Here is a 26,330-nt window from a genome sequence, read left to right as displayed (position 1 = left end):
TTCAGGCTGGTAGACACCCCTCATTTAGTATTTTTACAATGTCTGATTGGGGCCAAAAGCCAAAAATTGTAAAAGAAAACCCATTTCATTATTGCATCAATTTCAATATGCTGTGGGTAAAAAAGAGGGGTTTGCCATTAAGTCATTTCAAGTTCATCATTCAAACAGCCATGAACACACAGAGTCGCTTAACGGACGAGCAGCTCAATCTAACCATAGTGCGCTTTTGGTCAGAAGTTGCAGGTGAACTTGGTGAGTCTGACAGTGTTATCAGCAGACTTACATCAAGACACAGAACTACTGATAGAGTTTGTGACAGACCGCAACCATGACCAGTACCTAAGGAGCTCTGCACTCAGACATGTTTTTTTTAATGCCGCACGGCTGCAAGGCTGTTTATCAGATTGTGAGGGGCTCTAGGGTTTCCAGACAAACCATTCACAACTGACTCCACCTCTTTGACCTAATCCTTGTATTGTGGTCGGGTCAAAGTTGACCAATTTTCACATTTGAAAATTTTGACCTGAACACAATATATGTTGTGTTGAATGCCAGACAGCTGTTGCAGGTGACTCCACTGACACTAAGACACCACCATGAACGTTTCCAGTGGGCATGAGACCATGTGACCTGGACAACGCTGTCCTGTTCACTATTGAATGTTGGGTCATGTCGCACAGGAATGATGGTTATCAGTGTTGCTGGAGAAGTTGAGGTGAGCAATGCATCAAGGTCAACACACCGTATAACTGTGCTAGCTCAGGGGAGTCTGGGCAGGCATCACCAACCGGCAGGAAACCAATTTCCTGACTGAAGATGGCTCGTCCACTGAATTTACTTACCTCAGAGACATCACGGAACCCATCATCGTCCTCCAATTCCACCAGCACACCCCTAACTTTCTGTTCACGGATGATAAAGCTACACCAAATTCACAGCTAGCCTTCGGGACGTCAGAATGCCTCATTTGATATTACCAGCAATCTCCCCTGACCTCAACCCCATAAAGGACATCAGGGACCAGCTGAAGCAGAGACGGGATGATCGTACCCCACCCCAAAGTGACCTGGCAGAACTGCATAACGCTTCTGAAAGTTTAGCATGAGAATTTGCTGTCAAGCTCTGCTTGACTTTAGTTAATGATCACTATAATTAATTAAGCAAATATGACTTGGGAGTGGTTTTTCTGTTTATTTTTTATCTATGCATTTGATAAATCTTTGTGAATTTTTTATTGTATTTCCTACAATGCTTGAAATAAATCAAACGGTGGAAATAACCGATGCTTATTTAGGGATTTCTTTATTACCGTCTTAATTTTTAGGGTAGTAAATGTCAAATTAATGGGGAGCCGGTTTAGCTCGTGCTGGTTTGCGGTGCCTTCCGTCCGTGAAACCAGGGTTCAACTCCGGGCTTCTCCCTGTTCACTTCTCTACCTCTGTGCCGGTTCCAAGCCCGGTTTGAGAAAGTTGCATCAGGAAGGGCATCCGGCGTAAAACATTGCCAAGTTTACCATGCGACTTGTTCGCTGTGGCGACCCCTGATGGGAGGAGCCGAAAGAGAAGGAAGAAATGTCAAATTAATGAAAATGTTTCTTCTCAAAGGGTAGTTATACCCGTTTCATTCAAATTCAGAGCAAATAGGAAAAGCGCTCATATAAATAATGATTTCACTAACTTATTGTGAGTAATGTCCGTCACAGCATTTTTAAATCTGTATGGATAAAAGGGTGGAATTGAAGACATTCCTCCATTATAAACTTACACATTTCACTGAGACTCTTATAGAACTACATTTCTGAAAATGCATCTGTCTCATGAAACTATATCAAGTTAGATGTGAGATGCAGATTTATGTCACCAAAAAAAAAAAGCACAAATACAAAGTGGCTCAAGATGTTTTTTTATTTAGTTCAGGGAATGACAGGACTCAAGTACAGTAAGTATGATTCCCATAACCATTTGTGGAAAACGACCATCCCCTGGAGTGTATTTCATCTGGATATCCTCTCAAATTTTTAAAGCAGAGCTCTACAAATCCCACATTTTTTGATCATGGAGGATTAACGTCTTTGTCTTAGTTAAGACTCCTCAAGTGAATTAAACTATGCAAGACTCTCAATAAAATATTCCTTTCTGCTATTTATGCAACAAGACGGTTCACACCAAATGTAGACACAAAAGACAAGTGAGACAAAAACACTGAAAGCACAAACTGGGGTTTAGTGTTTCTCAGAGCAACAAGGAGCAGCTCAAAAAAGGAACAACAAACCCTTCCTATAATATAATATTTTAAACTGAAAGAGCTCTCAGTGCACAAGTGTTCCAGTAAATCCTTTTTAACCACATAGATGTCTAAGTGAGGAGTGCTTACCAGACAGCACCACCACCTGTTGATGCAACAACAAAACTGCTGATGGACTCGACCCTTTTTGAGATTTGGGCTGATCTGATCTCGGCGGTCCCTTTTTGCTGTGGAGGAGCGCAGTAAGCCACAAACTAAAGCGTTGTATTCCTATGATTCAAAAAGAAAGAGTGAGGCCAAAGTGAAAGTACTCAAGGCTACATTTCCCTCTCAAGCTTTGCAAATTTGCATCAGACCTCCTGTTAAAAGTTGCAGTTTTGTTCAAGACTCTTTAAGTGTAATATTCCCTTTAGTGGTCTTTAAAAGTGGGAGACTTGACCTTTATGCTGTCCTCCTTCCACCAAAAAAACAAACAGGAAATAGGTATCTGTGGGGAGTGAGGAAAAAAGGTTGTTTTTTTTGTTTGTTTTTTTCTTTAACATTATTTTGGTTTGGGAAATGCAACGGGGAAAACTGGAGTCTTCCACCTATGCCTGGAATTCAAGACCTAGACCAAGCTTGTGGCCTCCTGCGTTGATGTTTTTGCCATCAAGAAGTGCAGACAGCGTCAGTTTGATGCCTGAAAAACACACCAAAGAAAGAGGGTTTTTTTAAATTACCAATGACAACAAAGAGTTAAAGACACCTCAGATCCATGTTTTCCTCTTAAATGCATCTAATACACCGATAAAAAGTAGTGATTAAGAAATTCTTAAAGTAATGACTTATTCAAAACGATTCAACATCTACAGTGTTCCCTCGCTTACCTACCGCGATATGTGAAATCCACAAAGTAGGGTTCCAGATGCTCTAAGGCTGTAAAACTACACACTTGATCCACTTTTCTCAGACAGACATGAACATTTTCACACTTTTCTCTCCTGTTTAAACTCTCAACGTTCATATCTTTATAGAAAAACAAGTCCAGTATTAGTGATCTGTGATCAAAGATTTATGTAGATTTGGAAAGCTAAACGCAATCTGTAGGGATGAGATGTATTAATAAAGGCTCCGGGCAATCAGGATGCAGAACACCGAGCACAAAGAAAAGAAAAAAGCATGCAGAGTTGCGCTAAAAATAAATCTGTGAAACAGTGAAAGATGAACTGTAATTTAACGAGGGAACACTGTATCAATTTGTCAAGTTTCTAAAGCAAATTCTTGTTTTTTTTTCATGTAAAAGCAGCTTTTCTGCTCATTTTTTATTAACAAAACATGTTCTTGAGGAAAGATCCAGACTTGTTTTCTCTAAGCATGGGATTTTTTTTACCGTGTACTATTGGACCTCTCCCTGTATTGAGGATATATTGTACTGTATAGTACTGTGTACTATAGTAATGTATAGTACTATAGTAATGTAAACTTTTTTCTGCCCTTTCAAAAGAACTGGCCCTCAGGCATAAATAAAGTTGTTTGAATTGTATTGAAAACTACTTTTCATAATCAAAATTGGTGTTGAAATAGAAAAACAAATTTCACAAAAAAATCATTGAGTTTAAATTATAATTGCAAGGATGTTGTTTTAGTTAGGTTGTTTCAGGATCAGATTTAGTATTTTGGTAGTAAAAGTTTCAGCTTGTCGAAAATCATCAACACCAAATTCCACCGACCAAACTGCAAAGTATTTCAACCTCGAAAAGATTAAATTTACAGCTGCAAATGTCATTTTTCCTAGGCCTACACAATATACCGCAAATTTATCGTTATCGCGACATCAAGCTGTGCAAAATGCATACCGCAAAAGACGGCGAAAATTGCAATAAACGGTTACCTTAAATGTGCTAAAACATACTCATGGCAGCTTGAAATATTGAACAAATGAAATAAATCCCTTTATGCATTTAACCAATCAGAAGGACCCGTTTACGTTGTTGATCAATCAGATGAGCCCTTTTATGTTTGATGTTTGCCTCCTACGTCAACAAGGGTCAGAGGGAGTATAATTTTAAACCGTTGCAGTGAAATGGAAATGATGTTTTTGGTTGTTTTGCCATTTGTTTATGTACCACAAATTACCGTAAATTCCGGACTACAAAGCGCACCCAATTACAAGCCGCACCCACCCATTTTCACGTGTTTGACTGCTTTTATACATACACAAGCCGTGTCAGAGTACAAGCCGCACATGTGTTAGGCGATATTGTCATCCTGACAGATCAAGGCCAGCATCCCAGAGTGAGTGTGATTCATTAGCACATTGTGGGTGGTGCCAGTTTTGCCTCTGGCTCATGTATTTGAGTGTATCGACATCTGTCATACAGCATGGACCTCTATTCTGTTCACAAGTTCCTCAGTTATGGTGTTTTTATTTCATTTTTTTTTAACTTATTGACAATCTAGATATCATACATAAAATTACAAACAGTAACCATATAATCAACATTACATCCCTCAGTTATGATGAGGAAATTTACATCCGCGATTCCACATTTCCCATGAGTCTTAGGGGCTAAAGGCGGGGCCAATGCCCGGCTCGCCATACTGTTGTACGTGTTTAAGAATGAGTATCAGCAGTGCATGGAGGGGTGAACGGGTACAGCTCTCCTTCCGCTTGTGTCGCGCAGCGTTATGGGAGTAACAGGACTGGTTAAAAAACACACTAGTAAAATAAAGCAGCGACGACTGAAAAGCGCGCGCCTCAGCGCGATACGCGCGCCTCAGTGCGGCGCGTGCGTCAGAATTCAGAAGCCTCTGCGCTCCGCTCCCGCCCCGCGCGCTCCTTGTCTCCCCTTCCTATCTACTCCGACACCTCTGGCCAGGGCGGCTTCAAGGAGGAGCACTTCGTCCCCGTTGCGCCGGTGTAAGGAGCAAATAGTTTCTGTGCAAAGCAATCGGACTTAATACTGTACGTTTTGTGTATGAGGGGCGGATGCGTTGTTACGTGTGGGAGCCATCAGACTGCCATCGGCCCCGCAGCTCAATCAGCAGGAGAGTTTTTCAAAGCAAAATTCCGCTTTTACGGTTTCCTTAGAAACCGTAAATGGAGTGTAAATTCACTCCATGCGCTGTTCTCTCCGTCATGCAGCAAACCGGCTTTTCCAAACCCGTTGGTGACGGTGGACTTTTTTACGCTGCTTTTAACGATTGCTTTTAACTTGAAAGCTTCATCATAATGTAGCGGCGATCACGTGCACGTTGGGTCTAATGGCCCCAAAGGATTCTGGGATGCGGCCGGGCATGCGTGTTTCGTTTTGTTGAACCATGACTGAAGTGTCTAAGACCTGAAGTCAAGTCCATGCTGTTTGGCTGCTAAGAGGTGTGTTGAATATAAATGCCTTGTGCTAGAATTCAAACTATTCACTGAGTTCGAAAGTACGTACATGGCGGCCGCCAATTAAATCCATAAATTAGCCGCGTCACTGAATAAGCCGCAAGGCTGTAAGCGCAGGAAAAAAGTAGCGGCTTATAGTCCGGAAATTACGGTATATCGTCATCGCAATATTAATCACCAATATCGCGAGTTTTCCTCATATGGTGCAGCCCTAATTTTTCCTATTCAGGTAGAAAATTCCCAAACTAGAAAGTAGCTTCACTCACCTGGCTTCAGAGTCTGAGTGTAGCCCAGACCCACGAGGCTGGAATTGTTCACCTTGGCCTGAGAAAGAACAGAGTTTAGCAACGTTAGAGCGGCTGAACGGGCTTTTATAGACACTTCAGTCTCACAGCCAGAGAGTCCTGGTTTGAATCCCAACTGGGTCCTTTCTATGTGAAGTTAGCATGTTCTCCTCGTGGGGGGGGAGTGTTTCTGGCTTAATGGCTTCCTCCCACAGTTCAAAAGCATTCTTTGTATGTTAATTGGTGCTTAGCTGTGAATGCGAGTGTGTAGTTGTTTGACTCTTTGTGGACTATGGACTGGCAAACTGTCCAGGGTGCAACACAACTGTAAATAAAGTAATAGGGATAGGCTCCAGCATCCCCATGACCCAAAACAGGAGGTAGGAGGTGTAGAAGATGGATGACTGCATTCATGAACAATTGAATACATTTTACTTACAAGTCAAGTAGGTTTAAAGTTAAGTGGGTCAAACAGAGATAAAAAAACTAAACATTTTTCCCTCTTCCTCTACTGACTTTCTGCTCAAACTTTTCAGAATAAAAAAAAAACAAAAAAAACAAAAATCCATCCATCCATCTTCTTCTGCTCATCCAGGACCGGGTCACGGGGGCAGCTGTCTAAGCCAGGGGTGTCAAACTCATTTTGGTTCGGGGGCCACATTCAACCTCTCTGATCTCAAGTGGGCCAGACCAGCAACATAAAAGCAAAATAACAGTTTTGTTTTTTTTTGTCATTTGGAAAAAATGCCTCAACCAACATGGTAGTCTATTATTTATTAATACACATTCATTCACAGAGGCCAAAAGGTCAATAGCTTTTAGGGAACAAGACTTCTGCAGCCTCCAGCATTTTTCTATAAGTTCACTATCTGAAAATGGTTTGGATGTTTGCTCCAACTTGTCTGCAATCAGGTGTCTGTCACTGCTCCATCACTGACGTCACGCTGCAGTAAATGCAGACGGTTGGTCTTCAGTCCAGCTAATAGTTGGTAAATCTTCTCTTTTCTTAACTGCAAATGGTGAAAATTTTCTTTATGGTGAGTCTCATATGTGCTGAATGTTGTATTCTTTGAGCCCTGTGACCTGTTGATGACGTAACAAGCAGGCAGGTTTTGCATTCGGCTCCATGAACAAATAATTCCTGGAAAGCTCAGCACTCCACTTCAACCTTTCTTTCTTTTTGACAACATTTTGGTCATTATTGTGTCACTACTGATCATTCTCATAGCAATGTAACAGCGGTGAGAATCTAAGAGAACCAAAATACATCTTACCCACACCCAAAGTTGTTAGGATTCACTTTTGAGAAATGCTGTTTCACCTGCTTTGCTTTTGCTTTTCTCCCCCTAGTGGCGGAATTGCGCACTTCGGTTATTTCTTTAAAAAATCATAAATGGGCAAAGGAATGGACTAGAATTTTAAGAATTTTTTTGTTTTTGTTTTTAAAACATCCTAAATTCTTTTACTTTTCATGACTGGGCCAGATTGAACCATCTAGTATATGTTTGACACCCCTGGTCTAAGCAAAGATGCCCAGACTTTACATTTGTCCGTGGAGAGGGAAGATGAAAACGTTATTAAAAAATACATTTAAATACAATTTTTTTTGTGCAACAATTGTTTATATGCAATGCATTGTGGTCTGTATATTTGCAAATCTAGTTAGCATCGATTCACACTGGTTTTCCGCAGAGACTTTCTAGGGCACTCGATTTTGGAACTGTAGATTCGTAAAAGCACCACAAAATGGTGAACAACCAAATAGAGCACTATGTAGTGAGTAGTGAAGGAATTCAGACATACTCAGTTACAAGACTTTTGGGTAAACAGGTTCAGATTATAAACAACCAATCAGAGTAATTAGCTCTGAGGGGGATTTAACCGAGGCTCAAGTTGGAGATAATTCAGTTGAAGCCCGTCTGTTCCAGACAGACTCTTCCTTTTGAACCTTTTGGCAGAAGTTCCCCTGCATTCCTATCTTGAAGACCTAACATACCATGCCAAGTTGGTCAGCAGAGGCAGTAGAGTGTGTAACTAAGACAACAACATTGTGAAGACCCCCATAGAAAAGGCTACTCACAGAAAAAGATGCGTCTGGATCAATCTGATACTTGGCAGCAATGCCAAAGCGAGTGTTGCTGTTTCCAGCTGTCCAGGACAGGTTGACGGCTGTCTCCAGCTGCTCGTTCACCTTCTGGTAGATGGATCCACCAAACTCTGTGCCATCATTTCTGAGGAGACATAGAAATATGTTGAACAGTGAGAAGGAAAAGGCATTTTTCCCTGTGGGGAACACTAGATGCTATAAACGAATGAAATGTGTTTTCGATGTTCCCTAAAATATCTTGGCGGTCTAGGACTGTGACATTCGTGGCAACGCACCACACTCAGGTGGACTTTCACCGATGCAAAGCCTGCATTAACCTCCGTCTCACCTTACATAACCACTTCAGCGGGGAAATAAACCCGGCTTTGCCAGAGGGGTGCTGCACGAACACTCTACCTTGTCCTTCCCTTCTGCCCCCTGAGACTGGCCCAGTCTGCCAATCACACTCACATATAGTAAATCCCATCACCTGGGTATAAAAATACCTCACTGGCACCTTCGTGCATGGCAAAAAGCCAAACAGGAAACGTAAAAGTTAGATGGCGAAGAAAATGTGTAGGACTCGTATAGAAGCAACAACAGAGAGTGAGAAAGTTTCATGCATAGTTAAAACTTCACTTTAAAGATAGAGTACTATTAATGTATGAGTCAACATGCTTAAAATATACTCCACAACCTTTTTCAGTTCTTTCTACATCAGTTCCATAAACTGAATTGAATTTGTGGCTCATTTATGACAGTCATTTACCGGGAAAGAACCTTGGCGCTCGAGTGAAAATCAATTGAGCTCGAGCGAATGCAAGACTGCAACCCTGGATCTATGGACTTCTTCATGAATTCTTACACGTTGGTGTGGAGCTGGAACTCATCGGTCTTGTATCCAACGGCAAAGTTGCTCTGGGTGACCTTATTCCTGCCAGCCTCAAAGGTCATCTGGTAGCCGGCGAGCCAGCCTTCATAACCCACCACGGCGGCTCCATGGATGGCCGTCCCGTTGATGTCATAGTTAACGTCGCAGCCGACGTTGACGTGGTCGCACTTGTATGCCGTCTTTACTTTACCTCCTTTCTTGCTGGATGATTGGGGAAAAAAGTAAATGTTTATTGACAGCAGGAAGTTTAGAAATGCGAGTTGGTGTCTTTGACGGCTCATTTACAACTTTTTTTTCTTTCTAAATTCTATTTGCAGTTTATTTACCCAGTGTTTGGTGAAAAGGAGGAATCCAAAGTGAGCTTCAGCCCCTTAGCCAACTGCGGAAAAGAAAAACCCAAGTAAGACGACTCAAAACAGACAAACCTCTTTGTATAAACACCTCTAATTTCTCATTTAAGCTACAGAGTTCCCTCGCTGTATTGCGATTCACCTTTTGCTATTTCGCAAAATATAGTGCAGTACAAATAATATATTTTTTTCAAAGCTTACTGTGTTCTGCATTCTGATTGGTTAGAGCCCTTGTTACTCAATCCCCGTTGTGCGGCGTCTCTTGTACAAATACATGCATGGTCTCCAAATCTACATAAGTCTTCCATCGCAGGCAGATCTTTGTTTTGTATTCTATTTCCCTGGACTTTTTTCCCCCACAAACGTTTGAACTTTGAGAGAAGTGGTTAAAGCGTGTAGTGAGGAGTTTTATAGCCTTTAAACATCTATAATCCTACTTTGCAGATTTTACATATCGCAGGTTATCTTTAGAATGCAATTCCCACGATAAAGGAGGGAGTAAAACGCAATCGCTACATCAGCCGCTTCTCTAGAAACGTTTACGACTAAAACAAACAGTAGGATCATATTGTGTTTTTCAGTTTTATTCCGTTAGCAATTACCTGGTCCTCAACGGTGATCTCAGTTCCCAGAGTGTTGTCCGTGTTCCACTTCTCCGTAAAGGTCAGTCCATGCTCCGCCCACTTGTATTTAGTTTCCAATGACCCAGCAACCTTGCTCGTCTCGGTGTTGGCAGAGCCTGTGCTGGTGAACTCCTGCAGATGTCAAAAATCTGTGAGTTCGGACTGTTGACTAGAATTCAGGAATAAGACATTTCTAATTACAAATTCATTTAAATCCTAAATCTTAACTAGCTCGGGTGGGTTGGCCCTGCTTATCCCAGCGCAGACGGAAACATTGGTACCTTTAAATCTACAAATGTATTCTTGGGTTGGTACCGTCTTATCTCCAGGAGCTCACAGAACAGAAGAGCAGCAGCAGCTGCAGCAGGAGCTACAGCAGCAGCAGCTGCTGTAGCTACAGCAGCTGCTGCTGTAGCTGCTCCTGCTGCAGCTGCAGCAGCTGCAGCTGCTGCTGCCGCAGCTGCTCTGTTGCTGTAGCTGTTGCTGCAGCTACAACAGCAGCAGCAGCTACAGCAGGAGCAGCAGCTACAGCAGCAGCAGCAGCTAAAGCAGCAGCTGCAGCAGGAGCAGCTACAGCTGCAGCAGCAGCTATAGCAGGAGCAGGAGCTACAGCAGCAGCTGCTACAGCAGCAGCTACAGCAGCTACAGCAGGAGCAGGAGCAGCAGCAGCAGCAGCTACAGCAGCAGCAGGAGCAGCAGCAGCTGCAGCAGGAGCAGCTACAGCTGCAGCAGGAGCTACAGCAGCAGCTACAGCAGCAGGAGCAGCAGCAACTACAGCAGCAGCAGGAGCAGCAGCTGCAGCAGGAGCAGCTACAGCTGCAGCAGCAGCTACAGCAGGAGCAGCAGCTACAGCTGCAGCAGGAGCAGCAGCTACAGCTGCAGCAGGAGCAGCAGCTACAGCTACAGCTGCAGCAGCTACAGCTGAAGCAGGAGCAGCAGCTACAGCAGCAGCTACAGCAGGAGCAGCAGCTGCAGCAGGAGCAGCTACAGCTGCAGCTGCAGCTACAGCAGCAGCAGGAGCAGCAGCAGCTGCAGCAGGAGCAGCTACAGCTGCAGCAGGAGCAGCTGCAGCAGGAGCAGCTGCAGCAGGAGCAGCTACTACAGCTGCAGCAGGAGCAGCAGCTACAGCTGCAGCAACTCCAAAAAGAGTTTAGATTGAAAGAATTGGTCTCTCTGGACACTTTCAGATTACTTTTAAATGAACGCGAGACAAAGTTACCAAACTGTGAATGCTTTATTTAAGACTGTCTTTTCATATTAACCGGGTGTAATTGAGAAATGTGTGTTATTGTTGTGCTGCTGCCTCCAGGCCAGGACGCTTTTGCAAAAGAGATTTTTAATCTCAATGAGTTTTTTTTTATCCTGGTAAAACAAAGGTGTAATAATAACAAAAACACATTTTAACTAGCTAGCATATAGATAACCTTTGAAAAAAAGCTTTTGATTTTTTTATCCCAGTCAAGAAATAAATGTCTATGCTATCTTAGAGGCTTAACTGTGATCAGATAACAGTTTATTACCAACAAGGAGCTACCTAAATTGTGATAAGAGTCCTGAAGTACAGACTGGCAGCACCGAGTATCTGAGAAGAAGTGACAAAAACATACCAGTCCATTCTCAGACTTTGTCTTCAAGTCCAGCTTGATGAGTCCGAAACCTAAAATAAACAACGTTGTGAGAAAAACCGCTGTCATTCTGTTTAACCTGGTAGTGACATCGCTGTCAGAGAATCCACAAAGCCAGCGGTTGTGCTTTGGTCCTCCACATTTACTCTCTCTGAATAAAGACGTTTAAAAAAATAAACATGTACACAATAAAAGCCACATACATATTTATTTTATGAACATTTAACAAAAAATATCATATGATGTTAAAATTAACACCAGACTCCAGGTATTCCAGCTCATAGTAGGTCTTTGTGTTTTTATGAAGAAGCCACTCTCAGGAACAAACGTTTGTGATCAAAAAGAAACTCTGGTGTCACTCCAAATTTCATTCATCTAAATGGATTCATCTAAACACAAAAAGTTCTATAAATCACTGGATTTAAAAGTTTGCTTTTGAAAAAGGTTTAATGAGCATGTCTGATAAATGACAACTGAATCAGATAAAAGCTCTTATATCATGTCACAGCCTTTGCAGCTGTTGAGATGTTTGTTCAAGGCATTCTTACAGAACTGTCTATGTGCAACACCCTATTTAAAGGGACTTAATTGAAGTCAATGGAAAATCAGTGGTTGTCTATTTATACACAAACATAGCTCTACCCTGGCTTTTGTCAGAGCAGGTTCTGTAACATGGACCCAATACACCCATCAGGTTACAGTCAGGTTACATTTTTATACAGAAACTAGACGGTTCTAAAAACGTTTTGGGGATTACTTCACACCACAATAAAGACGAGCAACGAAACAAGGAAAGATTATTTAAATAAGAGGTGATGTTTGTATTAATAGTCCTGGAAAATTACAATAATCCCAACAAGTGTTATAGCTACTTTTATTTTACATGAAATCCAGACTTTTTGTTTTTTAATCTCAACTGTAATCCAAACCTTGGAGAATTCTGATTGGCTAATAAGGGCTCACCATATCCCTTTGTAAAGACATCCCTGGCAGACTTTCCAAGGTCAGCATAGGTGGGAGGTACAGCCATTTTCTGAAAACAAAAGAAAAAGCAGGTGTAGCCTGAGAACGGATTGAGAGTAACAGGAAGATGACGGGACAGGTGAAAGAAGTAAAAGCTTAACTTTAAAGACCTGCTCTGATCATCTTTTAAACCATATTAAAAGCTTCCCCAGGGGTCTTTTCATTTCTATGACATGGTTTATGCCTATCATCCATCTGTTTATAGGCGATCTCGGAAGCTTACAACCCCAACCTAATAATAAAAATGGCTAACAATATTCGAGCTATCTAGCTGTACAGTTTTGAGCCGGATGCCAGCTCAGTTGAGGAAAACTTAGGGCAGATGCATCAGAATGGAACCAAAGCTCAGTCAAACTGTAAACAAACCAAGACCACCTTAAAAATGGTCCAAGAGCAGTTCCTGGTCCTGAAGCAGGATCCACTAGTTGGGTGCATTCAGACTGAAAATTTGTTCCAGAATATCGTGGGGAAACGAACTCTGGTTCACTTTAAGCAGACCAAATGTATCCAGTCTGAATACCACCGAAGATTCAACCAAGTATTTTTAAACCTCTTTAAGAGTAGTTGAAAACAAATATCTGAAACTCTGTAAAACAGAGAAGTTCATGAGGACCATGGTGGTTGCTGGGTAGATTCTTTGCCAACCGCTTCATGGCGGCACTCAGACATTGGCACAGACCAGTTCTTTGTCCACCTCTTTCAAAACCAGTCATGCAAATATTTCATAATCGCCCCCACATAAAGAGACCCATTTACAGAGCACAAATGTAAATAAGGACTTGTGCAGAGTTAGCGACAACGTAATATCTAGTAGATATGACACGAATTTCAAGGGTAAGCTGAGCGAATGGCAGCTGGATCCTGAAAACTCCAACTAAATTTGCAGGTGTTTTTTTTTTAAATAATTCATTGAGATCTGAAGCAGCAGATTGGTATTCAAGTGGACCCCAGCTGAAATCAAAGCTTTGTATTAAACAGCATTAAGCACTTCACGGGAGCCAATCAGCAGCCATCACAAGTCCTATTTTATGCTTTTAGTAGATTTTCAATTCAAAATGCAGCAAACAACTACCACATTAAGTCCTTTATGTTTGCTCTATTCCTTTTTACGTCATTTTCAAACATCCCATCATTAGTTTTGGGTTGTTCTGGTGTCATTGCTAAAGTCTGTCAGTCCTTCTTAACATAGATGTGAAACCTCAGCCAGGAAACTGACTAGTATAATTCATGTGATGCCCCAGCTTCCCCCTGGAAATAGCCCATTCATTAAGCAGCTCAGACCCACTCGCAATGCTCAGACACGCCGTCTGCACTGGTACACCTGCTGTGTCTGCCGCGTGCTGGCGAGGCTTCACGCAGAAATGTCCGAACCCTAGAGAGGACGCACGAGGTCAAAGACACGACACTCCCTCCACAAAACCTAAACTGCTTTTATTTGACCGTTTTTCAACAAATGTGAAAGAAAAAAGGAAAAGGACCCTGCAATAATATTAACACGACAGGCAGGGACCACTCATAACATCTTTAGCTTAACTTTGAGCCGGCTTCCGAACGTCCTTCAGCATCACTCATGCGTTTTTTAAAGACATACAGCAGTAGCCAGGAAGAAAAGTGATTCCTGGAAAGTGTTTTGCATTGATTTTGCTCTCCTAAAAAACACCACGAAGGTGAACATTTCCCTGAAATGAAGGTTAAGAGGAGAGCATCCTCCTGACCTCGCCTGCTAACCGATTAGCACGCTGTTTAATGACGTAAAACAGAAATAAAAGTGGGTACAAATATAATAAAGTACAAGCTTCAAAAGAAGAAGCCGTTATTAGCTACTGCAGAATTTAAAGTGAAAATTAGACACACGATTTTCCAAACAGCAAAGCAGTTTTTTTGACCGCAGTGCGAGACATTAGCCACAAAGCTAGCCGCAGAGATGGCTTATAAAAGCAGAGGGCCTAACCATCCTGCTGCGTTCCAAACGTCAGGATGGCGGGACCATCCCGGGAGTCCGCGGCGAGGCGCGGCCCCGGTAACAGCCAGGAGCAGCTGCGGTCAAACGACGCCATTTTTAAATAATATTCAGAGGAAAGTCTAAAACGCCTACCTCCGTGGAACAGCCTGAACTGAGAATTGTCAACTGCACAACGACAGGGGAGGGAGAGGGGTAGCGTCACGCGCACGTTGAAAATCACGCAAACTCCGACAGCATGTCGTCATAAACAAAGATCCAATTCGGGCTCTCATTGCAAGACAGCTCACTCCAATTTTTTTTTGAAGCGCCAAATGTTAGTGGACACTATCTTCTTTTTATACATGTATTTAATGACATTACATAGATTAAATCAGTCACATTATTTTGACTGTTTAATTCTTTTGTACTCTTAGAATTTCATCAAGTAATTTTCCTAAAACAAATTCCAAACGAATCACTTCACTTTTAACAAATAGTAATGATGAGGACCTTTGCAAAGAATAAAATGTGATACATAGATTTTTTTAAAAAGAGCAGGTAAAACTCTGCAGACTAACGTTTGTGTTTAAAAAGCATTTTAACCAGCTAAAAAAGAGTTATCTCTATTTGTTTTTGTTTTTTTTGAATGGTAAATTTTTTTTTTACTTTTAAAAATTTAAACAGGTGTTTTGTTAGTAACAACTACTGAAATAGGATATCACATTTAGCAAAAGAAATTCTCAAAAGAAGAATTGGTAAATAGCTTTTCTTTCCCTTCCTCAAATTGTCTTGCTTTTCACAGGACACAGCATAAAAAGACTCATCACTGGATATCTAAAATTAAGATAAAATAAAAAAAAACTTGCAATAGAACATTAACAATTAGCTCATATAATAGCTTATATAACTACTGCATCAAAATATAATTTACAACTAAAAAAATGATTCTTGGAGATTGTTAAGGGATACTTCTTTTCAGCTCTAAAATAAAATTTCATTTAAAACTTGGACATCTCCATCCCAGTCATACCCATTTTTGTTTTGTTTCAATACTGTTTCACATGTTTTTAGGACTAAATGTGAGAAAGCAAAACCATTCACAGGTGAAACTTCCTCTCTCACAACAGTACTCACTGAAATCCTCAACTTCAAAAAGAAAAAAGGTTTATTGATTAATCTAGAAATTGCAGTGAATATATTAAATGAGGTTGTGGCTGTGTGTTTTTTTTGTCTGAAGTTTAAGGTTTAAAAGAGGTGGAGTCAGAGGTGGGGACTGTGATGGAGACGGCTGGAATCAGGTTGTAATCTATTATTTGACCAGTTGATGTCGCTGTTACCAAAATGTTGTCAAAACCTCCGTTTCCTGCTTAAATTAGAGTTGATGGTTCTTGGGTAAAATCCTACTCTTCTTCCTTTTGTTTGTTTTTTAGAGTCCACTCTTTGTTCTTTTGCAGCATTTCAACTCTAATTTCTTATTTTTCCTTTTCATATCAAATTAGCTTTCATTAAAACTTCTTACAAGTTTTGATATACAATTTTTTAATAGATACTAAAATCCCATAATATTGCCGTGTTTATTAGGTAAAGAGACATAAATTGTTAAATAATTACTTGCTAGTAAAATATTCTCTTCACAGATGTCTGCCTGATTTGTAATGGAAGATGATTATGCAAAAGAATGACTTCCTGAGATTTACTTCAACAGGAAAGTCAAAGCCAGGAACGTTTTATCTCTTGCCAGCAGGACTTTTCTGTTTAAGTATTTTTCCACCTGAATATTAAGTATACATTAGCATAATTCTCCTGTCATTAAAAGGAATGACTTTAAGGACTTTTACCTATGATAATCTCCAGGAGACAGACTCATCTGCTTTCTAAAGCTTTTTCAATCATGGTTTAAACACCACCAGCTGGCTACCCTTCAAACCCTTCAATGATGCATTTTTCCTAAAAGGGCTTCAGTTTTTGACACACCTAAATGAAAAGTCATTGTAAAATGTTTTGATGTTTTTTTTTTCTCCAAGAAATATTTAAGACAGTTGTGATGGGAAATGTGATTAATGGCAATAATTTAAGCCATGAGTGCAAACAGCGCTGCTCATAAATTAAGGGAGTTGTCTGACAGCTAAAGAGGAGAGATGCTTTTGCTCAGTCACCGACATCCACAGCTTGCTGTCATTAAACAAACACACTGAAATGGTTTCCCGATTTCTACTGTGGAGTCGCCGTCTCTGCTTTCTCACCGAATCCCAAGGAACAGTTAATCAACAATTAGCAGCATGTTTGTCAGGCGTCTTCAGAGAGGAGCCAAAAATAATAATAATAAAATGCTTTTCTAGATGATCCTTAAGTCATATGTGGATGCTCTGATTTCATCTCCCAGGCTTCAAAGCCAGCGCTGTGCTCACTTCAAACAGCCGTCATGGAGTGTCAAACCCGTCTCCAGAAGACAACAAACACACAGAAAATGTTCATCAGGCCCGGCCAAGCGTCACCAAAGCAAATACAACAAATTGAAAACAGATGTCATACTTTGCTCCATATGGATTAATAAAACTGCCTGTCACCCTCCTTAGTATTTAATTCAGTGGTTGCATCCAAACTCCTCCACCTCTTGAACTTCATCCCAACCATTCTGCAACCATTTCTATGCGTCAGTAACTTCACTGCAAGCTTCTGCGTTATCCAGCCGAGAGTCAAAGTGAACAAACCAAAGTCTTTCTGAAAGCGGGGCTTTAAATCACTGCGTTTGTGTTTAAGCAATGCTAAAGCCATCACCTTTTAACCCCCGACCTTCTGACATCAAATGCACCCTGCAGCGAGGCAGGACTGAGGAACTCATGGATTCACTTTGGGGAAGATAGAAATGATGGACAACATTACTCATTAACGCAACAGACACAATCCTGATGTTTAAAAAATGTCAGGACTATTTGCTTTAGTCAGTCATGAAGTCTACCAGTGCTATTTAAACATAAAGTGAACATATATTGAGGGAAGCTAACTATCACTCCTGTTATGTATTTACTTTATTATTTTTGTTTAATAATAATTTAGACCTTTAAACAGGATTGTAATGTCAATGATGCACTTATTCAAATGATTAACAAACCAAAAGTTGTCCCAAAATTTGCACCCATATGCAGTCTGGAGACAGGAACCCTAATGTTTTTTTCTCTAACATTAATGCTTGTCTCATATTACAGCTAGACAGATAATGACGTTTTCTTTCATTCAAAATGTGAAAATACTATAAGAATGAAATGCAGCTGAGACTCTTTCACAAAACCTGACTTCAAAGTGGAAAAAGCAAATGGAAAGAAGCAGTCTGCAGCGGTGCATTTGAAGAAAACGCATGCCTTTTTTTTGTTTTGATCAGCATTTCTGTTGATAAGTGGGCGATGTGATTGGAAAATGGAGAGCTGCGTGAACTTTGTAAACACATTGCGGGTATGAGAAAATGTCAAGGCTCAGCTGTGGTCAGATTGCTACACAGATCAGTGAGTGACTCATTTTCAGCGTGTGATGCTGGTGTGTGTCTTTGTGCATTTGAGAGAAAAAGAGCAACGTGTTGTGAGCGCACGCCGCCCTGTGTGTCGAGCAGATGCTGCGATCGTTATCTCTCATTCATGGCGTCCAAGGAAATGTAGCGTAAGCTGGTTAACAGTCAGTTTCTCAGCATATGCCTGACAGATAGGAGCTGATAGTCTCTGACGTTGTTCATGAAGCCACCTGCTGCCTTGTTCTGTGGAAACTGAGGTAATGCTGTGTTGTTGCCCAACTCTGCGTGTTCTGCCACATTGATCACCTTCGAAATGTTAGTGGAGCAGCAGGATGCAATTCAGATGACAACGTCAAACCATTTAGAGAAGGCAGAACATAATTGGAAATGACAATATTTTGTGGTCACCAGCCCAGGTTAGACTTACTTAACATTATTTGTAGAAATAAGGGGGAAAATCTGCTGTACATCAATTTATTTAGTTGGTTTAATCAGGTATAGAATGTGAGAGAAAAAAAATTCAAATAAGATTAAGAAAAAAAGGAAAATGAAGTGATAAAGACTGCCATTTTCAAAATAATTTTCTTTTTCAATTCCAGATTTTCTTTTGAACCAAACATTCAGGAGAGGAAAGAAATTAGTAAATTTGGTTTTAAAAGTGAAATAGGATAAGAAAGGCATCAAGGCAAAGGGAAAAGCTAAGTTCAGTCTTAGAAAGTTGGTTTCCAATTGTCATACTCAGAAACTTCACTGTCCAAATGACAACCGACCTCTGACCTCAGTTTGTGAGACAACTCTAGAGGGTGAAAATAACATTTTATGGGTCAATTTACATTTTTCTTTATTGTCAAATGTCTTTCTTTCTCTGTCTCTGTGAAACATGGCTGACTGATAATTCAGAGATCCTCAGCTGAAGTGAAGGGAAGACTTTTGAAGAAGCTTCCTCAACAGACTCAGCCTCTCAGTTTGCTCGCAGAATCTTCTGAGCCTCCTGTGCGTCTTTTTGTCCAACCCTGGAGTTCAAAGCTCCAATGTTGTGAACAGGACTAAAGATTGTGAAAGGACATTGTATCAGTTACATTTTCCACCTGTGTTCTGCACAGCTGATCACTTGGTAAAGAAAAAAATATCCCTGTTTGAATATGTGACCTCAGGAGATCCTCCACTCTTGAAGTCATCCAGTAAAACTTTATTTATATAAAGTGCTTCTCATGCAATGCACAGCTCGAAGTGCTTTACATTTAAAAAGCAAAAAATAGACACAGGTGTTACAATAAAAGCCCTTTACTCTCACATACAACCCATGGTCCCACAAGCAATGAATACATATAAAGGTTAACTTCTGAAAGAAGCTTACGGCTGGGCTCTGCAGGAAACAGAACATTGGGATTTTTATCAGCTTCAACATTTCCACAGTGCCCAATCAGACCGAGACAGCAATGGGGTCCACTTATTTGTGAGGCTGTAGTGTTGAACTTCACCCAGCCCCAGCAAGGGCAAAAACTGCAGCAAAAACCCTGTGATGGGGCTTGGGGGGGGGACAAGAGGAGAGGTGTTTCTCTCTGGTTTGTCTTCTTTGTTTTCCTTTAGTGAGCCTCCATTTGCAGGAATGAGGGTGCCTAACCTGGAGGACACAAGTGTTGACTGAACCCAGCACCACTCAGACTAATGAAGACACTTGGACGAGCGGCGAAACATTTCAAGAAAGAAGATTTTAAGTCTAGTTGCCATGATTTAACTTCAAGAAAATGTCACCTGAATGAATAAGAACCTTCATTAAAACTTTCATAATAAAGTCCCACTCCAATCACCTTTTGAGCTATTTTAAAAGCATTCCCAGTGGTCTTTTAATCATGATTATATTGTTTTTAGACAAAATAAAAAATAAACAAACACGTCTAGAACATAGAAGCAAAGATCTGGTCTTTTTCAAGTGGATGCATCAGATGCATCAGAATGGAGTTTGTTGCCTGTCTATTGTAACCTCTATGACCCAGCTACAAGCTTTTTCCTCTGCTCCTGATTCACAACAATCTGAATAAAGAAATACTCATAAGCGTAATTTTGAGTTTAATTTACTTAATAAATGTCCTCCATCATCTGAAAAATGCTACAAGTGCATGTTAAAACGTTATCTTCATTGGAATGGATCATTGAGGAGAGCTTGAGTCACATGATCTGCATGGGTTTTTGCATTTCTAAATGAGACGATTTGAACCTAAAATTTGAAAATGATTCATATTTTCTGTTTCATACAAGGATTAAGTTATTTTTCACTTTAAAGCAAGAACTCTGTGATGGATTAAACCTTTCAACCATATTTGGATCAATGTTGATGACTGCTGCAGACCTCCATGAAACCTTGCAGTTGTGCAGCTTTGGGCGGGGCTTTTCTGTCAAGCATCCAGCAGCAGTTGTTTAAGCGTCAACAACCCCCTGAACTAACCAATATGCAAAACTAAAGATTAATGCAAGGAAATCTATATTTCACTTTATAGCACGATTCACATCTGCTGCCGATAACCACAATATAAAACCACAGACTTGGCAGCAGGGATTGAAGATCTGGGCCTGCCAGCACTTTCACCACAAACTTTCAAACTGCCACGCCGAACCCCGCCACCCCCCAGCCCCTACACCCTCCACACATACACACACACACACACAGAAACACACACGCTATGCTACATCCAGGATCAATGTGTGTACTGAATACTGGATTTTGTAATCAACACATTCTCCACATTATTCCCCTCAGGTGCCCCGCCAACATCAAAGGAGGTAAAGGATGGAGTGGTATCTCTGTGTGCCTGTGCCTTTCAGTGCACGAAGCAGCCCAGCTTTCAGCCCCGAGACACAGGCGGGGAGCAGCCGAAGAAATTTGATTTCATGACTACCACATTGCTACCCGGCAGGTAGGGCTGTGGTTTGTGAAGATCGCAGGTTTTTCCTACACCTGGTTGTGAGCTGATCACACCAATTCGGTCTTTATACCACAAGATCAGATATGAAAATCCTTGTGCGCACGCTTTTTATGGTTCTGCACACAGCAGAGGTACTAAAAGTATTAAAGTGTCACTCATTCATGGGGGGATCTAACTTTGACTCTGAAAATAACACGTAAAGGCATTTAAACATAGGAATAAAATATACGTTTCGTTGAACAAATTTACATTTATTTAATGTAAAAATGGAAATTATTCAGCAGGTTTCAATATTTGTGCTGATTTTCCCTAATTTGATGCAACAAACAAAACAAAAAATCAACTAATTGACATATTTAATATTGAATCTTCAAGATTGTTGGTAAGGTCTGTACAAACCAAAATATTCAATAATTGGTCCTCATGAAAAGAGATTTAATACTAATAATTATTATTATTATTATTTTTTGAGAAAAGTATTTCTCAAAGTGATATTTTTATGTTTTGCCGAAAATCAACATTTCCATCCATCCATCTTCAGAAGCCGTTGAATCCCTTTCAGGGTCATGGGGTTGCCTCACAGCAAGAAGACCCCGGTTCAAGTCCCGGCTGGGGGACCTGAAAACAGAATCATCAATGGGGAACCTTTCTGTGTGGAGTTTGCATGTTCTCCCCGTGCATGTGTGGGCTTTCTCCCAGCGTGGTTACTCTAAATTATCCTTAGGTGTGATTGAGGCTCTGCAACAGACTGGCAACCTGTCCAGGATGTCCCATGCCATCACCCATGAGGGGCCGGGATGGGCTCAGGTTTGATTTGTGATCTTCACTGGTGTCCATGGATTACATGAAATCTTTCCGCCTTTATCCACCTTTGTCATGGTAGGGAGAACACGTCAATGTAAGGGTGGGGGTCATCTAAGATAGCACAAGGGTTAATGAAGGAACAAAACATTTTACAGTCACAGTGGCATCCTCCAACTGAAGTTGGCTGAGCTGCCACGCAAAGGTGCTCACCGGCCCACCAGAACCTTCTTGCCAAACCCATGGGCAGGCAGAACAGGATCGGCACCGGACATTTTTCATTTTTACAGTAAAACCATTCCTTACATCTATTTCAGTGTTTCACCTTGAATTTGAAAACCTTCTTAAATTAAAAGTGAAAAATATTGAACCATTAAAATGATGTTATTAGAATGTATCATTTTTTTTGGCTTTAGGACAAATACCGGTACATTTCTCACATTAGAATAGGGGCTGTTATTCAAGACCATCATTCATTCTTTATGACTGAGCAGTTGAGCTTTATTTTGAAAAAAACAACAACCAATTGACATGAAACCAAACACATTACTGATGTTCATGTTGGATAGCTTTTTGGAATTGGAACTGATTTATTTCAAGCATTCAAAACAAGCAAAAAAAAAAAAAAAATACAAATGATGACAAGAGAGATTTACATATACATTATTTGATCGGAAAATAAGAAATCTAAAGTAAGAGATACATATTCAATTATATACATCCACATGTAAATGCTGTTATTATAATTAATCTTAATTATAAATATTTTTAATACAATGCATGACAGTGAATCCATGAAATGCAAAATTTGTCAAAAATAGTTTAATTAATTGCTTGAAAAGGAGTTGGAGAAAATTATATAATCCCGTCCCTTATATGCTTTTCTTAGCTATTTTACTTCTTTTTTTTTTACATCTAAATCAAATTGTGGTTCGTAACTTCTGATAAAAGACACATTATTCCAGAAACTTTACTTTTTTACTTGAAAGACTTGTATAGAGTTCCCTACAGCGAGGTTTACTACATTGACTCAGTCTTTATTTAGACTTTTGTTCAGACATGAAAACAGTACAAAGTTTTCCATAAGTTCTTCAGAAATGTTTGTGCACCAACTCTAAGATTCTCCTCAGATCAGGGAACATTTGCCCTGTTTTTTTTAACTCTAAATTCCCCCAAAAATATAACATTGTTAACTTTTGTTTAAGCCATTTGGCCACAAAAAACATCCATGATGTTTTCTTTCTACCAAACGTAGTGTTTTCTCTTTTACAGAAAAGTCTGTAAAAGCTGCTTGAAAAAGCACATCATTTAACAGCAACCACCCTGACTTTTTTCCTTTTCAAGTTTATTTGAGTCTTTTTTCATGCACAGTATCACATCATGTGGCTGAACTTTTGTCCACAAGACAACATTTTTTGCCTTTTACGTATCGAAGACAAAGTGTCCAAAAAAAAGCCTTTTAGCTATTTTTCAGGTCAGTTGCACTTTTCTATTGTCTTGTTTGAAGTATTTCCTCGTATTTTGTGGAAAATCTCTTGTGCAACTTCAGATGCACGAATTTCACTTTGAACCAGACAGTTAATTCCATTTCCACAGCACACAAAGTTACAGTTACCAGGGCGGTGCATGAAGATTCTCACATGTGTGTGATCAGCACTGACATCTTTCAGAGGTTGTGTAATTTGCTCTGTCCTTTAGAAGCATCGCCTTCACAAATGCTCTACTGTAGACGTGAAAAAGGCTCTTTCAACTGAAAGATAAGTGGAAAGAAAACCAGACCACACTGTTGTCTGGAAGTAAATACTGCGTTTGTCAAGAGACTGACGGTTAAAACTAAATGCCAAGTGCACTTCGAACTTCTAATGTACGAATATTCACACAAATGCATTCAGTCTTCCACCTTTATGCAAGCCACATCCACAATAAAAACACGTTTGCCATCTGATTTCTGCATGTGCACATCTTTTATACGTGGTCTTTCATGTAACAACACTAAATATTGCCCAATTTACTCATTTGGATACAAAAACATCATAAACCTTGTGTTGCACCCATATCACTTTTATATCTGACAGCATTCACATATGTGCTACTTTATATACATGAATTTACATAGATTTATTTGGAAATTAGCATGAAGGAAACCTTTTTTTTGTTTGTTTTTTCACTTTCCTCTCATCAATCAATCCTTATTTAATATCAAACCTAAAGTTAAACCAAGTCCAATCTAAAAAAAAACCAAAAACAATCCCCAAAAGATATCTTAACCCTTGTGCTATCTCAGATGACCCCACCCTTACATTGACGTGTTCTCCCTACCATGACAAAGGTGGATAAAGGTGGAAAGATTTCATGTAATCCATGGACACCAGTGAAGATCACAAATCATTGAAGAAAAAAGGTTCAGAGCACTGTCTGGTGGGTCTAGATGACCCAACTCCCAATGTTAAAGTGCCTAGGATAGCACAAGGGTTACAATAAGAAGATACAGGTAAATGTGTAATTAAAAAAAAAAAGTGGGTGGGGTGGGTTTAAACAAGTTATCTTCTTTCCACTTTCAATCAAGCGACTTGATTGCTTAAAATAAACCAGTTCCAAAGTTCCCATTGGAGAGCTTGCCTGTAGCCCATATTGACCAACAGATGGTGGTGTGGGTACCGGATGTTCTCGGGTTGCCGGATGTTCTCGGGTCCTTCGGGGGTCCTTCCAATGAGTTATATCACTAGAGGAGACATCACGAGGAGAGCACCGCCATCTTGGTGAGGTCAAGTTTTGAAGACCAAACCACTTTTTATAATATTTAATAAAGAGCTCTGTTTTTACTTTCAATCAGTTCATTATATGAAAAAGAAGAATGGCTTGAAATTGCTTAGTTTTGTTCAGAAGTACAAACTTCACGAGTACCCCTAACTTAACTAGTATTAGACTATTTAGATTTTTTCTATGTTCCTTTATTTTATTTTACTTATGTTTTTATTTATTTGTGTGTTATGTTCATTGTTTTTCTTTTTTCCCCTCTATTCTTTATTTTCTATGTTAATATTTTATTTGGCAATGGTGACTGATCTTCGAGGCAATATTGATTACATTGTTATTGTTCGTTGTTAACGTTAATGTCATTGTTAATGTATGATACCGCAATTGTCAATAAAGTTTTTTTTTAAAACTTAGCGACGTTAACTCATTGGTCGTGGCAACTTACAGCCAATCAAATAGTGTGACGTCATCATTGGTCGAAGGACCCCGAAGGACCCCGAGAACATACGGCAACCCGAGAACATCCGGTACCCACAGTGGCAGTGGAGCAGAACTACAAAACAACCAATCCAAGAATGATTTTTGAAGCTCTAAAGGATTTCTCAAATATTTTCAGAAAAAAAATTGAATTGCTTTGCTGCAAAAACAAATTTCTTAACACGTTTTTCAGTTTGAGAAATGTCGAATGCTAAAAGCAGCCATAAAAGAGTTGGTGTAAATCACGTTAAATGTATTATTTATAAAAGCTTTCCTGTTTTCTCAGCCCTATAGTTATCTTACAGTTTAAAGTCCTACTCCAACTATCTTTTTATCTATTATAAAAGCATTCCAGCTCAGACAAGTAAAATAAAGACGTTAATAAATCTATTTGTCTGCAATGGATGCACTGGAATGCAGCGGAGCAGGGAGCTTGTGACAACAACAACAAAGCTTTTTCAAATGTCTTTTTTTATTTTGTCTGTCCCTGATTGGCAACAATTTGCATAAACAAATACTCAGAAATCGAATTTTCACCCCAATTTCCTTCATATAGGTTCTCCATCATGAGAAAAATACCACAAGGACATGCTAAAAACACCAAAAACATTTTTTTTGGAGTGGGTCTCTAAGGAAGTATATCAAAAGTTGTCAAACAGCAAATACAAAAAGGGGTCACTTTTTCAGTACACCTTGACAGTTAATTCATCAGAATTATTGATTTTTCTTGAATTTATTCTGAAAAATAAATGTATTTCTTGAATCAATATAGTTTATAAACTCAAATTAATTAATTTATTTATTTTTTAAACTTGTCCTGCCTAACAGCTGGGCAAACAGATGAGAGCTCTTGTGTTGGACATATTACACTTGAACAATAGGGATTATGAATCTTCTGACAAACCAGAGGTATGTCTGAATAAACCCCTTTTGTAATCGAGGCCAAACTTTATTCATTTTAATCATATTTTAAAAACCTTTTGTGTTGGACCGGACGGAAAAGGAAAGGAGGAAAGAAGAGAGAGAAATGTAAGAGAGGGGGGGATAGGAGGGTGACCATGAACCATGAAACCATGAAGCAGCATAAAGCAAATGTGAAATATTTCATTCAATCACGCTAAATATTAGTGCAAAGGTGAGCAAACACCTGTGCTCGAGTGAGTGGTTATGTTTCTCTTAAATGGATGATGGAATGTAAAAAGAAGGGAGAGAGAGCCCAGTCACCCCCACACCATTGCCGCCACCATAACAGCAGAGGCATCCAGAACCCCCCCAACACTCGCACGGTAGCAGATAGTGAAACAACCACCCCCCAGGGCGATCACATCCGCCACCCAGGCCAGGGCCAGCAGGACCGCCACGGGGTCCCCCAAAGCCAGAGAGCAGGAGGGCATGGGGGGGACAGAGAGTGCAGCTCCAGCCCAACCGTC

General features: G+C 40.2%; 1 protein-coding gene across 1 annotated transcript; it reads right to left on the bottom strand.

Annotated features, from left to right (window-relative positions):
• Window positions 1–1,886: 1,886 nt before the first annotated feature.
• vdac1 (voltage-dependent anion channel 1) lies at window positions 1,887–14,730 on the bottom strand. The gene is made up of 9 exons (XM_004076064.5): window positions 14,593–14,730; window positions 12,438–12,507; window positions 11,457–11,506; window positions 9,829–9,981; window positions 9,203–9,255; window positions 8,850–9,077; window positions 7,979–8,129; window positions 5,881–5,938; window positions 1,887–2,923 (listed from the first exon to the last, which is right to left on the bottom strand). The coding sequence occupies exons 2-9, from the start codon at window positions 12,502–12,504 to the stop codon at window positions 2,832–2,834; spliced, it is 852 nt and encodes a 283-aa protein (XP_004076112.1). The 5' UTR covers window positions 12,505–12,507; window positions 14,593–14,730; the 3' UTR covers window positions 1,887–2,831.
• Between the last annotated feature and the right edge of the window lie 11,600 nt (window positions 14,731–26,330).

This window comes from Oryzias latipes, chromosome 14 (assembly GCF_053564925.1).
Source record: "Oryzias latipes strain Hd-rR chromosome 14, Olatipes_Hd-rR_3.1".
NCBI classification, from domain to species: domain Eukaryota; kingdom Metazoa; phylum Chordata; class Actinopteri; order Beloniformes; family Adrianichthyidae; genus Oryzias; species Oryzias latipes.
The sequence above is the reverse complement of the archived record's forward strand: the minus strand, read 5'-3'. Positions and strand labels throughout refer to the sequence as shown.

Bases quoted from the DNA above. Each gene is read 5' to 3' on its own strand.
- vdac1 (XM_004076064.5), bottom strand. From the start codon at position 12,504: ATGGCTGTACCTCCCACCTATGCTGACCTTGGAAAGTCTGCCAGGGAT. The intron at 9,256-9,828 runs GTAATTGCTAAC...TCTTTTCCGCAG, and splicing joins AGATCACCGTTGAGGACCAG to TTGGCTAAGGGGCTGAAGCT. The intron at 8,130-8,849 runs GTAAGAATTCAT...ATGTCTCCTCAG, and splicing joins TTCCAGCTCCACACCAACGT to AAATGATGGCACAGAGTTTG.